This window comes from Balaenoptera acutorostrata, chromosome 18 (assembly GCF_949987535.1).
Source record: "Balaenoptera acutorostrata chromosome 18, mBalAcu1.1, whole genome shotgun sequence".
In the NCBI taxonomy this organism is placed as follows: domain Eukaryota; kingdom Metazoa; phylum Chordata; class Mammalia; order Artiodactyla; family Balaenopteridae; genus Balaenoptera; species Balaenoptera acutorostrata.
Genome location: NC_080081.1, coordinates 62,989,053 through 63,004,547, shown reverse-complemented (window position 1 = coordinate 63,004,547; position 15,495 = coordinate 62,989,053). Strand labels below are relative to the sequence as shown.

Genomic DNA, 15,495 nt, shown 5'->3' with positions numbered 1-15,495 from the left:
CTGTGTGTCTATCCTTATGCCATTACCTCACTGTCTATTGCTGGAACTTTATAGTAAGTCTTGAAATCAGCTGATGTAAATCTTCTAACTTTGTTCCTCCTTTCAAGACTGTTTTGGCTACATAACAGACATCTGTATATCATTCATGCAACAGCAGCAGAATACACATTCTTCTCAAGTTCACATGGAATATTCTACAGGATAGATCATATGTTACGTTAGGCCATAAAAGAAGTCTCAGTAAATTAAAAAAATATATTAAAATCATACTAAATATGTTCTCTGACCACAGTGGAATAAAATTAGAAATCAATAACAAAGAAATTTGGAAAATTCACAAATAATGTGGAAATTGAATAACACATTCTGAATAACCCGTGGGTCAAATAAATCACAAGGGAATTGGAAAACACTTTGAGATGAATGAAAATGAAAACACACATATCAAAATTTACTGGATGAAGCTAAAACAGTACTCAGGAAAGTTTATAGCTGTAAATACTTACATTAAAAAAAAAGTATAGGGACTTTCCTCATGGTGCAGTGGTTAAGAATCTGCCTGCCAATGCAGGGGACACGGGTTCAATCCCTGGTCCAGGAAGATCCCATACATGCCACGGAGGAACTAAACCCATGTGCCACAACTACTGAGCCTGTGCGCCTAGAGCCCGTGCTCCGCAACAAGCCACTGCAATGAGAAGCCCACACACAGCAGCGAAGAGTAGCCCCCACTCGCCGCAACTAGAGAAAGCCCACGTGCAGAGATGCAGACCCAACGCAGCCAAACATAAATAATAAATAAATAAATAAATAAAAATAATAAATAAAAAAAGAAGTATAACTGAAATGAAATAGAATAGAAAAACAATAGAGAAAGTCAATGAAACCAAAAGTTCTTTCTTTGAAAGTATCAACAAAATTCACAAACCTTTAGCTAGACTGATGAAAAAATTACCTTACAGAAATAAAACAGATACTAAGAGAATACTGTGAACAATTATAAACCAGCAAATTACATAACCTACATGAAATGGAAAAATTTCTAGAAAGACACGTACTACCAAACTGACTCAAGAGGAAATAAAAGATCTGAATAGACTTTGTAGCAAGTAAAGAGATTGCATTCATAATCATAAAACTTCCCACAAAGAAAAGCCCAGGACCAGAAGGCTTCACTGGTGAATTCTACTAAATGTGGTATATCCATTCAGTGGAATATTATTCAGCAACAAAAACAAGTACTGAAATATGCTATAACGTAGATGAATCTCAAAATCATTATGCTAAGTAAAGAAGCCAAACCAACAAAAGGCCCACATATTATGTTTCCATTTATATGAAATGGCCAGGCAGTCAGATCCATAGATACAGAAAGTAGATATGGGGGCTTCCCTGGTGGCGCAGTGGTTGAGAATCTGCCTGCTAATGCAGGGGACACGGGTTCGAGCCCTGGTCTGGGAAGATCCCACATGCCGCGGAACAACTAGACCCATGAGCCACAACTACTGAGCCTGCGTGTCTGGAGCCTGTGCTCCGCAACAAGAGAGGCCGCGATAGTGAGAGGCCCGCGCACCGCGATGAAGAGTGGCCCCTGCTTGCCACAACTAGAGAAAGCCCTCTCACAGAAACGAAGACCCAACACAGCCAAAAATAAAATTAATTAATTAATTAAAAAAAAAAAAAGTAGATTTGTGATTGCCAAGGGATACAGAGTACGGGTATGGGGAATGAATGATAAAGGGTATGTGGTTTTTTTTTGTGGTAGGAAAATGTTGATGGTTGCACAACTCTAAATATATTGAAACCCACTGAACTTATATTTCAAAGGTGAATTTTATGATATGTGTATTATATCTGAATAAAGCTGTTACTAAAGAAAAAGGCAAATTATGCCTAATACTAGCACAAATTACCTTACTTAATGAAGGCATTCAGAATGGAAAAGTGTATGTAATAAGAGTAACATGGGGTTCTGTCTTCCAGTAATGCTGCAGTACCTTAGAGTTATTGAACAACTATAAGCTCTGGACAAAATATATTAAAATTTTCACTTAAAGGTACTGGAGAGTGATCAAAAGCAGGCAGAAACTGGAGGCGAGCTGATTCTTAAAACATAACCGTCTGATGAAATTTGTGGGTTAGTGGGTTTTAGTATGAGAGTCACTCTATAATCGTCCCACTTCTTGGGGCAGAATACTACAGCCTTATTATAAGGCTCGAAGTATAAGAGTACAGAGTTCCAGGCTGACAAAACAGCCAGAAATCCTGGAAGATCAGGAGCTATAAAGAGAGTGAGTCCTAAAATTTGCATGTAAGATCTGCCCAAATGCTTGGCAATCTGCTGTATTATGCATGCATTTGTGTGCACACGTGCACGCACGCACACACATGCACAAATGCTGGGCCATTTAGTTTAAGTTGAGTAGTAGAACATTAATTCTATATAGATTGTTTAAAGTTAAAGATTCATATTGTAATCCCTAGTGAGAAAACTAATAAAAAAATAAAAAGGCAAACCTAAAAGGCTAGTAGAGCAATCAAACAGAATACTAAAAAAAATTGATTAACCTAAAAGAAGGCAAGCAAGTGGGAATAGAGAAACAGACAAAAAATAGATGAGACAATAGAAAACAAAAATAGGACAACAGGGGCTTCCCTGGTGGCGCAGTGGTTGAGAGTCTGCCTGCTAATGCAGGGGACACGGGTTCGAGCCCTGGTCTGGGAGGATCCCACATGCCGCGGAGCAACTGGGCCCGTGAGCCACAACTACTGAGCCTGAGCGTCTGGAGCCTCTGCTCCGCAACAAGAGAGGCCGCGATGGTGAGAGGCCCGCGCACCGCGATGAGGAGTGGCCCCCGCTCGCCGCAACTGGAGAGAGCCCTCGCGCAGAGGCGAAGACCCAACACAGCCAAAAATAAAAATAATAAATAAATAGTAAATAAAAAAATTAAAAAAAAAATAGGACAACAAATGCCTAATTTCAGCCACACCAATAATTACATTAAATATAAATGAACGAAAGTACTCTAATTAAAAGGCAGAAATTGTCAGACTGGATTAAGAAGCAAAACCCAACTATATACTCCCCACAATGGCTGCATTTTATTTTATTTTTATTTATTTATTTATTTTTCGGCTGTGTTAAGTCTTCATTGCTGTGTGCGGGCTTTCTCTAGTTGCGGTGAGCGAGGACTACTATTTGTTGCCGTGCACAGTCTACTCACTGTGGTGGCTTCTCTTGTTGCGGAGCAGGGCTCTAGGCGCGCGGGCTTCAGTAGTTATGGCTTGTGGGCTCTAGAGCACAGGCTCAGTAATTGTGGCTTGTGGGCTTAGTTGCTCCATGGCATGTGGGATCTTCCCAGACCAGGGCTTGACCTCGTGTCCCCTGCATTGGCAGGCGGATTCTTAACCACTGTGCCACCAGGGAAGTCTCAATAGCTGCATTTTAAATATAAAGATACAAATAGCTTGAAAGTAGAAAGATGAAAAATGATAATAGAAGTATGTACGTTTTGGACCTTGATTTAGGTTATATATAAGATGTGTTTGCTTTTGGTGCTCACATTGATATTTGATGAATTACTAAAGCATAAGTTTGAATGAATGGTTTATATAGGTACACCTACTTCATAGAGTAAATAACAAATCGTATTTCGTAGACATCATGAAGGACCAGTTATTGCAAGTACTTTCACTGTACTGTCCCAGGGAGATAGATCACGGTATCTTCATTTCTTAAATAAGGAATCTGGAGTTCAGAGAGATTAAGTAATGTGCTCAAGATCACATAACTAGTGGCACAACCATTCAGGTACTCTTTCCGTTGCATCACTCTTGTAGCTTTAATACCTTAAAAAGGTACATAGAAATATGGTTTTTTAATAGTTTGAGTCATATTCACTAAGGCTTATTTTTTAAAAAGCAGTTCTTTGAGGTATAATTAACATACAATAAACTGCACATATTTAAAGTACACGTTTGATAAGCTTTGACATGTATAGTCTCATGAACCCATCACCACAGTTAAGATATTGAATATATTCATAATGTGTAACAATTCTCCTTTCTCTATTTTGGGTAGCATTCTTGCATTAAATTATTTCCTGGTATTGCTCTAAAATTTTAAACTCTTTGAAACATAAGGACCTATCTTCTAGTCCTATCTTTCCAGCCCTCTTGTGTTAATCAGGAAAACTTATGTTTGAAAGGAATCCCATTGCAAAGTTATCTGTAAAGTGAAAAATCTCCTCAGTTTTTTAAAATGCTAGCTGAGTACTGGCATAAAAACAGAAATATAGATCAGTGGAACAGGATAGAAAGCCCAGAGATAAACCCACGCATATATAGTCACCTTATACTTTGATAAAGGAGACAAGAATATACAATGGAGAAAAGACAGCCTCTTCAATAAGTGGTGCTGGGAAAACTGGACAGCTACATGTAAAAGAATGAAATTAGAACACTCCCTAACACCATACACAAAAATAAACTCAAAATGGATTAAAGACCTAAATGTAAAGCCAGACACTATAAAACTCTTAGAGGAAAACATAGAACACTCTATGACATAAATCACAGCAAGATCCTTTTTGACCCACCTTCTAGAGAAATGGAAATAAAATAAAAAATAAACAAATGGGACCTAATGAAAATTAAAAGCTTTTGCACAGCAAAGGAAACCATAAGCAAGACAAAAAGACAGCCCTCAGAATGGGAGAAAATATTTGCAAACAAAGCAACTGACAGAGGATTAATCTCCAAAATACACAAGCAGCTCATGCAGCTCAATATCAAAAAAACAAACAACCCAATCCAAAAATGGGCAGAAGACTTAAATAGACATTTCTCCAAAGAAGATATACAGACTGCCAACAAACACATGAAAGGATGCTCAACATCACTAATCATTAGAGAAATGCAAATCAAAACTACAATGAGGTATCACCTCACAGTGGTCAGAATGGCCATCATCAAAAAATCTACAAACAGTAAATGCTGGAGAGACTGTGGAGAAAAGGGAACCCTCTTGCACTGTTGGTGGAAATGTAAACTGATACAGCAACTATGGAGAAGAGTATGGAGGTTCCTTAAAAAACTAAAAATAGAACTACCTTATGACCCAGCAATCCCACTACTTGGTATATACCCTGAGAAAACCATAATTCAAAAAGAGTCAAGTACCACAATGTTCACTGAAGCACTATTTACAATAGCCAGGACATGGAAGCAACCTAAGTGTCCATCGACAGATGAATAGATAAAGAAGATGTGAGGGCTTCCCTGGTGGCGCGGTGGTTGAGAGTCTGCCTGCCAATGCAGGGGAGACGGGCTCGAGCCCTGGTCTGGGAAGATCCCACATGCCGCGGAGCAACTGGGCCCATGAGCCACAATTACTGAGCCTGTGCGTCTGGAGCCTGTGCTCCGCAACAAGAGAGGCCACGATAGTGAGAGGCCCGCGCACCGCGATGAGGAGTGGCCCCCGCTTGCCACAACTAGAGAAGGCCCTCGCACAGAAACGAAGACCCAACACAGCCAGAAATGAATGAATAAATAAATAAATAAATAAATAAAAAGAAGATGTGGGACATATATACAATGGAATGTTATCAGCCATAAAAAGAAATGAAATTGAGTTATTTGTAGTGAGGTGGATGGACCTAGATTCTGTCATACAGAGTGAAATAAGTCAGAAAAGAGAAAAATACTGTATGCTAACTCATGTATATGGAATCTTAAAAAAAAAAATGGTTCTGAAGAACCTAGGGGCAGGACAGGAATAAAGACCCAGATGTAGAGAATGGACTTGAGGACATGGGGAGGGGGAAGGGTAAGCTGAGATGAAGTGAGAGAGTGGCATTGACATATATACACTACTAAATGTAAAATAGATAGCTAGTGGGAAGCAGCTGCATAGCACAGGGAGATCAGATCGGTGCTTTGTGACCACCTAGAGGGGTGGGATAGGGAGGGTGGGAGGGAGACACAAGAGGGAAGGGGATATAGGGATATATGTATATGTATAGCTGATTCACTTTGTTTACAGCAGCAACTAACACAACAATGTAAAGCAATCATACTCCAATAAAGATGTTGAAAAAAAAAGTTAACCATAAATTCCAAAAAATTTAAAAAATAAAATAAATTCTAGCTGACATCTAAGACTATGGATGCAGTGAAATTTCGTCTGTAATGGAATTGGAATAGATCTTTTTTGAGCAGTTGAAATAAGTTTCACCTTTTTGTTATTAGGTGTACAGTTAAACTTCTCCATCCCCTGCTATATTTTTTAAACTGTAGCTAGCAGACCAATGGAATTTGGTAGAGAAGGTGTGAAGTTCCCTACTCATTCTTAAATTTCCATACTAAACAAGACCTTTTTGATCAAAATGATGCTCATCTTGTGCTTCCCTGGTGGCGCAGTGGTTAAGAATCCGGCTGCCAACGCAGGGGACACGGGTTTGAGCCCTGGTCCGGGAAGATCCCATATGCTGCGGAGCAGCTAAGCCCTTGCGCCACAACTACTGAGCCTGTGCTCTAGAGCCCATGAGCCACATAGTGAGCCCATGCGCCTCGAGCCTGTGCTCCGCAACAAGAGAAGCCACCACACCTGTGCTCCGCAACAAGAGAAGCCACCACGCCTGTGCTCCGCAACAAGAGAAGCCACCACAATGAGAAGCCCGTGCACTGCAATGAAGAGTAGCTCCCGCTCGCTGCAACTAGAGAAAGCCAACGCAAACACCCAACGCAAATAAATAAACAAATAAAATATGTATCAGAATTTATGTCTCCTATGCAGCTAGGAAGCCCTTTTCAGTCTACATTCAGCCTGGAAGTTGTTCTCAGTATACACGCAAGGAGCTATTAATGGCCTTCTACCATGGAGATAATTTAATGTTCTGGTATTTAAATTCTATGTTGTTTGCTTTTTAATTACTATTACAGAAAGACTAAGTATTTCAAATTTTGAGCAGTCCCTCTAGCACAGGAAAAGGACAGGAAAGTCCTTTTACCCCAAGCTCATGATGCAAAATCATAAAACACACGAAAAAATAACTCTATTATAGGTAATGTGCAGATACCAAAAGTATAGTCTTTGAATTCAGTAAGAAATTCAGTAATAGAGATAGCAGAGAACAACTATAAAATAAACATTTAATTTAATTAATTTTTTAAAAAAATAAATTTGTTTTATTTATTTATTTTTGGCTGTGTTGGGTCTTTGTTGCTGCGCGCGGGCTTTCTCTAGTTGCAGCGAGCAGGGGCTACTGTTTGCTGCACAGGCTACTTATTGTGGTGGCTTCTCTCATTGTGGAGCACGGGCTTTAGGCTCGTGGGCTTCAGTAGTTGCGGCATGCAGGCTCAGTAGTTGTGGCTCATGGGCTCTAGAGCACAGGCTCAGTAGTTGTGGCGCACGGGCTTAGTTGCTCCGTGGAATGTGGGATCTTCCCGGACCAGGGATTGAACCCGTGTCCCCTGCATTGGCAGGCAGATTCTCAACCACTGTGCCACCAGGGAAGCCCTAAAATAAATATTTTTAAATGATTGAATCATTTAAGGAGGAATCAGAAGCATTAGGGAAAAAACCAAGATACTACCAAAGTAGATTAGGAGTATTTGAAAAGGAATTTCATCTAGAAATGAGAAATAAATCATTGACATTAAATACTCAGTGGACAGGAGAAGTGGTAGGATTTAAAACTGGAAATGCTGATTACAACCTGTAGAAAAGGGAAATGAACATAGATGACTATACTTTGTGATACAAACTGTGCCAAGTGCTTTTGTAAGTATTCATCTTATCTAATTCTTAGAACCACTTTTTGAGTTTGTTTAATATCCCACTTTAAAAGAGTACTTTTGTCTACAGATAGGGTAAAAACAGTAGGTGAAGCAAGATCAGTGAGGAAAATGATGAACTCAGTTTTGAATATGTTAAGGAACTTGTGGGGTGTTTTGGGAAGTGATCCAGAAGACATTCCAGCTCAGGAGAGAGATCTGGGCTTAAAGTTTTAAGGTGCTTAAATTCCCGAAGTTGTTGGACTAGCAGAATATATCAAAATTTGTGTATTTACAAATACAGCGGTTTATTTAAAGGATGCTGGCTAAAGGGAACTACAGTTGAAGGGATGATTCAAGCCTGACATCTGAAATTTACTATCCATGTTGGCTGCCTTTTCATCTCAGAAATTAAGCCTCCTTACAGATATTCCCTCCCTGTCCTCATCACACATTTTATTCATTTCTCATGGGTAGCAGCTTGAAAAAAAAATTTAGTTTTGCATATAAACTATCATAAACTGGTGGGGATAATTCCTTTAACTTCATTTTAAACTAATATGATATTTTCTTGGGGGATTATCCTTGAATGAGGTCTTCACATATGATTAGTAGTACTGTTTTTTTTTAATATTTATTTATTTATTTATGGCTGTGTTGGGTCTTCGTTTCTGTGCGAGGGCTTTCTCTAGTTGTGGCAAGCGGGGGCCACTCTTCATCGCGGTGCGCGGGCCTCTCACTATCGCAGTCTCGTTGCGGAGCACAGGCTCCAGACGTGCAGGCTCAGTAATTGTGGCTCACGGGCCTAGTTGCTCCGCGGCATGTGGGATCTTCCCAGACCAGGGCTCGAACCCGTGTCCCCTGCATTGGCAGGCAGATTCTCAACCACTGCACCACCAGGGAAGCCCCAGTAGTACTGTTTTAACAGTTTATCAATCAAAAGTAATGGTTCGTTAATCAAGACTGTGTGGTACTGTTGTAAGGAAAGGCATATAAATCAGTGGAATATAATTAAGAATCCAGCAATGAACTTACGTTTACAGTAAATTGGTTTTTCAACAAGGATGCCAGAGCAGTTCACCAGGGCGAAAAAAATAGTCTTTTCAACGAAAGGTGTTGGGACAACTGAGCTGGACATCCTCACGTAAAGGAACGAAGTTAGGCCTCTACCACACACTGTTAACTCAGATGGATCAAAGACCTAAATGTAAGATCTAACATATTAAAAACTCTAGGAGAAAAGAAGTAGGTGTAAATCTTTGTGACCTTGGACCAGGCATTAGTTTCTTAGGGACAACATCAAAAGCACAGGCAATCACATAAAAAATAGATAAACTGTACTTCATTAAAGTAAATATTTGTGCTTCAAGGGAGATCATCAAGAAAGGGAAAGAGATCATTAAGAAAAGAAACCCACAGAATGCAGGAAGGTATTTGCAAATCATGTCTGATAAGGGACTCATATCTAGAGTATATAAAGGACTCTTAAAACTCAATAATAAAAGGCCAACCCAATTCAAAAATGGGCAGTAGACTTGGATAGACATTTCTTCAAAAAAAAATACAGATGGCCAATAAGCACGTGAAAATATGCTAAATATCATTGGTCACAATGAGATGCCACTTCATGAAACCCACGAGGATGGCTAAAATAATAAAAACAGATAATAACAGATGTTGGTGAGAATGTGGCAAAACGGAAACCCTCATCGTTGGTGGGATTGTAAAATGGTATAACCACTTTGGAAAACAGTTTGGCAGCCTCAGAAGGTTAAACATTGAGTTACAATATGATGCAGCAATTCCATTCCCAGTTGTGTACCCCAAAGAAATAAAAACATTTCTCCACAAAACTTATTCATAATAGTAAAAAAGTAGAAATAATCCAAATGTCTATCAGCTAATGAGTGGATAAATGTGGTATATCCTTACAATGGAGTATTATTCAGCAACAAAAGGAAGGTAGTACTGATAAAAGGAAACAACATGAATGAACCTTGAAAACGTTACGCTAAGTGGAGAAACCAGTTACAAAAAAACATATAATATATTATTCTATTTATATGACTGTCCAGAAGAGGCAAATCTTTAGAGACAAAAAGTAGATTAATATTGCATAGGACTGAGGTGGGAGTTGGGTAGAATGGGGAGGTGACTGCTAAAGGAAACAAGGTTTCTTTTTGTAGTGATGAAAATACTCTAGGGACTTCCCTGGTGGTCCAGTGGTTAAGACTCCCCGCTTCCACTGCAGGGGGCACGTGTTCGATCCCTGGTTGGGGAACTAAGATCCCGTGTGCCATGCAGCGTGGCCAAAAATTTTTTTTAAAAAAGAAAAGAAAAAGAAAAAATACTCAAATTGATTTTGGTGGTGGTTGCACACTCTGTGAGTATACTAAAAACCATTGAATTTGTACACTTTAAATGGCTCAGTTGTGTGGTTTGTGAATTTATATCTCAAAGCTGTTGTAACAATAGCAAGCAAAAGGAGCAATGGTTCCACTGTGATATATTGACTAATTGCAACCTAGACTGTATATAGGCAGACAGAACACTATACTGTACTGCTTTAAACACCAGATAAAAATATTTCCCTATATTTAAAGATTAACTAAATGTTTCCTAATACATATGTTTATAACCTTACTGAAAAGTTACACATCATTACGTTTCAGAATTCATCAGTAAACAAACCCAGATGATTCAGAGTTATTAATATGTAGTTGATAATTAAAGCCATGGAAATATAATATTCTAGACACAGTTTGTAGAGTGAGTAGATGAATGGCCTACAGGGTTATAGACAGAACATAAGGGAAGAACATCATGGATAGATGAAGAAGAAGGCCAAAGAGGATGGTATTATGGAAGTCAAGGAGGTAAGAATGAATGGTTAACAGTTTTCTCCTGCATAGATGCCACATAAGGATTGTGTTTCATGAGTAGAAGATTGCTGATGATGTTAGCAAAAGCAGTGTCAATGGAATTTTATGGGAGCTGGCTAAGTGAATGGAGGTGAAGAAGTGGAAAACAGTGTAGACTATTCTTTAAAGAATTTTGGCTAAGGAAGACAGTAGTTAGAAGAAAATGTAGGTTGAGGAAGAGCTTTTTTTTTTTTTTTTAAATAAGATGAAAGAGACTTGAGTTGACTCATGATGATGAGAAATAGAGGTTGAAAAATGGGAGAGGGGATATTCGATGAAGAAAGACCCTGTCGCTGTGATAGAATGAAAGGAAAGAAAGATGTTTGAAAATGCAGTTTATTGGGGATGGGATTGAGGAGGAAATGTGGAGGTGCAGTGCATGAAATGGAGTTGAGGGAATTGCTACTAATGGGTTTTTGTTTCTTAGTAAATAGAAGGCCTGACAAAAACAGAAATATTGATCAATGGAATAGGATAGAAAGCCCAGAGATAAACCCACACACCTTTGGTCAACTAGGAGGCAAGGGTATACAATGGAGAAAAGACAGTCTGTTCAATAATTGGTGCTGGGAAAACTGGACAGCTACATGTAAAAGAATGAAATTAGAACACTCCCTAACACCATACACAGAAATAAACTCAAAATGGATTAAAGACCTAAATGTAAGACCAGACACTATAAAACTCTTAGAGGAAAACATAGGAAGAACACACTTCGACATAAATCACAGCAAGATCTTTTTTGAACCACCTCCTAGAGTAATGGAAATAAATAAAAAAATAAATAAACAACTGGGACCTAATGAAACTTAAAAGCTTTTGCACAGCAAAGGAAACTATAAACAAAGAGAAAAGACAACTGTCAGAATGGGAGAAAATATTTGCAAACGAATCAATGGACAAAGGATTAATATCTGAAATATATAAACAGCTCATGCAGCTCAATATTAAAAAAACAAACAATCCAATCAAAAAATAGGCAGAAGACCTAAATGGACATCTCTCCAAAGACATACAGGTGGCCAAGAGGCACATGAAAAGCTGCTCAACATCACTAATTATTAGAGAAATGCAAATGAAAACTACAGTGAGGTATCACCTCACACCGGTCAGAATGGCCATCATCAAAAAATCTACAAACAATAAATGCTGGAGAAGGTGTGGAGAAAAGGGAACCCTCTTACACTGTTGGTGGGAATGTAAATTGATACAGCCACTATGGAGAACAGTATGGAGTTTCCTTAACAAACTAATAGAACTACTGTATGACCCAGCAATCCCACTACTGGACATATACCCTAAGAAAACCATAGTTCAAAATGGCACATGTACCCCAATGTTCATTGCAGCACTATTTACAATAGCCAGGACATGGAAACAACCTAAATGTCCAACGACAGATGAATGGATAAAGATGTGGTACATATATACAGTGGAATATCACTCAGCCATAAAAAGGAACGAAATTGGGGGATATCACTCAGCCATAAAAAGGAACGAAATTGGGTCATTTGTAGAGATGTGGATAGACCTAGAGTCTGTCATACAGAGTGAAGTAAGTCAGAAAGAGAAAAACAGGGCTTCCCTGGTGGCGCAGTGGTTGAGAGTCTGCCCGCCAATGCAGGGGACACGGGTTCGAGCCCTGGTCTGGGAGGATCCCACATGCCGCGGAGCAACTGGGCCCGTGGGCCACAATTGCTGAGCCTGCGCGTCTGGAGCCTGTGCTCCACAATGGGAGAGGCCGCGATCGTGAGAGGCCCGCGCACTGCGATAAAGAGTGGCCCCCGCTTGCCACAGCTGAAGAAAGCCCTCGCATAGAAACGAGGACCCAACACAACCATAAATAAATTATTTAATTAAAAAAAAAGAAAGAGAAAAACAAATATCGTATATTAACGCATATATGTGGAATCTAGAAAAATGGTACAGATGAACCTATTTCCAGGGCAGGAATAGAGACACAGATGTAGAAAACAGACATGTGGATGCCAGGGGTGGGGGGAGGGGAGGGAACAAATTGGGAGATTAGGATTGACATATATACACTACCAAGTGTAAAATAGCTAGTGGGAACCTGCTGTATAGTATTGGGAGCTCAGCTTGGTGCTCTGTGATGACCTAGATGGGTGGGATTGAGGGGGTGGGTGGGAGGGAGGGGATATATGTGTACATATAGCTGATTCACTTCATTGTACAACAGAAACTAACACAACATTGTAAAGCAATTATACTCCAATAAAAAAATAAATAGAAGACCGGGTTTTCTGCAGAGAGGAAGGAGGGTATGGAAAAGGGGGCTTGAGAGCAGTAGCTTTTTGTACAAAACCTACCTAGGGAAGGCTGGAAAGATTTCCAAACAGCAAGCATTGAGAGTTTAATTGAGATTGGAGACCTATAGTTGATAATACCCATATTGGAGGTTGAGGTTTGTTTTTGTTTTTTTTTTCTCTTGCAACATTTAGCAGCCCAGCTTTTGGAGTGAGACTTGAAGTGACCCAAGGTTAGCTTTTTGCCAGGGCAACAAGATTGAAATACAAGGGGCAAAGGTGTTGAAGTATGAGGACTATGTAAGAATGAAGCAAAAACAGGAAGGGGTTAATAAATTGGGAGAAAATCAAGGAGCTAAGAGACTAAAGTAATCTTTGTGGATCTAGGTCAGTCAGTCAAATGGCTAATTAGTGGGAAATTGTTTAATGCCTTAATTGGATGTAGGGAGAGTTTTGCCACTAGGGTCAGAGATTCTTCAAATTAGAGAACATTGTACATAGTGTTTAAGGGAAAGTCTATCCATTTCATATTAAAATGTTGACCGTTCCAGAGTTTTTGAATGAAATGTAAAACATCCAGAATTTATCCTGATTGGACTGGCAGATCTCTGGCTGGTTCTTGATGAAAGGATTGCTGGAAACTTAGAAAAAAAGAAGAACCTGTACCTGGCCAGCCTGTTGAACTGGGCTGTTTGAAGTGTTGTTGAAGACAGCAGGGATGTGGTCAGAACTTGGTTTGGAGAGGAAAACTAAGCCAGCTGCTAGTCTTTAGTGATTATAAGGGCACTGGTGACAGAAATGAGAATGGGCACAAGGTGATATGGTTAAATGGTGTAAACCTTTTCCACAGCTGGGTAGAAGCAGTGGTCTTGAAGTGGTATGGAGATAGATGCAACATTGATGCTGACACATGTGGAATATGGAAGCATCATTAATGATGATGAAGATAGCTAATATTCTTTTGAGGGCTTTCTGTGCCATGCACTGTTCCCATTATAAACATTTAACATGAATTTGACTCATTTGTCGCAATAATCCTATGAGGCACTGTTATCATTTCATAGAGAAAGAAGCTGAGGTAGAGAGACCAGTAACATTCCCAGAGTGTCATCAGCTTTGCGCATGGGGGAGCCAGAATTTAACCCTAGACCGCCGACTCCAGAGCAAATGTTTCTAACCACTGTATTGTGCCATTGTAGGATCGTGCACTCATGTAATTTGTACAATATGTATTCAGTGTGTGTTGAATAATTTACATTAAACCTTAGAGGAAAATTGTTCAGTATAATTTTGGATGCTTTCTAATTTAGTGATAATTTTGTTGGATATTTTATGGAAGAAAATATAACCTAGAGCAGTGATTAAGACTGTGGTTCCTTGGGCCAGCAGCATCAACATCAGTATCGTCTGGGATCTTTTTTATTTTTTTAATTTATTTATTTATTGATTTTTGGCTGCGTTGGGTCTTCGTTGCTATGTGCGGGCTTTCTCTAGTTGCGGCGAGTGGGGGCTACTCTTCATTGCGGTACGCGGGCTTCTCATTGCGGTGGCTTCTCTTGTTGCAGAACGCGGGCTCTAGGCACGTGGGTTTCAGTAGTTGTGGCACACGGGCTCAGTAGTTGTGGCGCACGAGCTTAGTTGCTCCACAGCATGTGGGATCTTCCCGGACCAGGGCTCGAGCCTGAATCCCCTGCATTGGCAGGTGGATTCTTAACCACTGCGCCACCAGGGAAGTCCTCATCTGGGATCTTGTTTGAAACAAATTCTTAACCCTTACCCCAGACCTGCTACTGAGAAATCTGGGAATGGAGCCCAGCAGTGTGTGTTTTAACAAAGCCAGTTTATTGTGATGCAGGCTAAAAATTTGAGAACTACTAACCCAGAGCAAAGTGTAGTATGAGAAGGTGAATGAGAGTTTGAATTAGACTGGAGTGATACTGAGATTATCAGTGTTTTCTGGATCACATTCTTAGGACTGAAATCTGATGGGGAATTATTAGCATTAGTTTATACTCTGCGTGACTCCAGTTTGGTGTGTTGATGCTACTGGTCACAAGTGAGATGGGAGGCAAAATGTCAATGGACCACAGCTATTGACAACTCAAATGCATGGTTGTATATCAGTAGTGCTATTTTCTTTCCTTTAAACGTTTAAAAAATTTTGTTAACATTTGATATACAAAAATAGATAATGTAGATAAAAGTTTTGAAGCAATAATAAAAGAAATATCCATGAATCCAGTACTCAATTTAAGAACTAGAACAAAAGCTATCTCTCTGATTCCCATCCCTAGCTTCCTACCAGAAGTAATCCACGCCTAAGTAGTGACATTCTTGTTCAATTCTCCCGTCGCTGTACTGGCCATGGCAGGGCTGGGGAACTTGTACCCTGGGGGTTGGGCCTCTGTGTTGTAGTGAAAGTGCATGTGTGACTCCAAAGCCAGAGCATGTATGATTTAATTCCACATACAAAAGAAAAAAAAAAAAGTAAGCCACTGTCATAAATGTGTGTAAATCATTACTTTGCTTTT

The 15,495-nt window shown here is 39.6% G+C and overlaps 2 protein-coding genes across 5 annotated transcripts in view; one reads left to right on the top strand and one right to left on the bottom strand.

Moving 5' to 3' along the window:
- KPNA3 (karyopherin subunit alpha 3) overlaps positions 1–15,495 on the top strand; it is a 175,850-nt gene that overhangs the window by 102,393 nt on the left and 57,962 nt on the right. The gene's annotated exons all lie outside the window — the stretch shown is intronic.
- The window catches only part of SETDB2 (SET domain bifurcated histone lysine methyltransferase 2), a 306,643-nt gene continuing 299,715 nt past the window's right edge, over positions 8,568–15,495 (bottom strand). Inside the window, exon 14 of the mRNA XM_057532841.1 lies at positions 8,568–8,637. Within this exon, the coding sequence (XP_057388824.1) occupies positions 8,574–8,637 (64 nt within the window). The 3' untranslated portion in view covers positions 8,568–8,573. The remainder of the gene's footprint in view (positions 8,638–15,495) is intronic.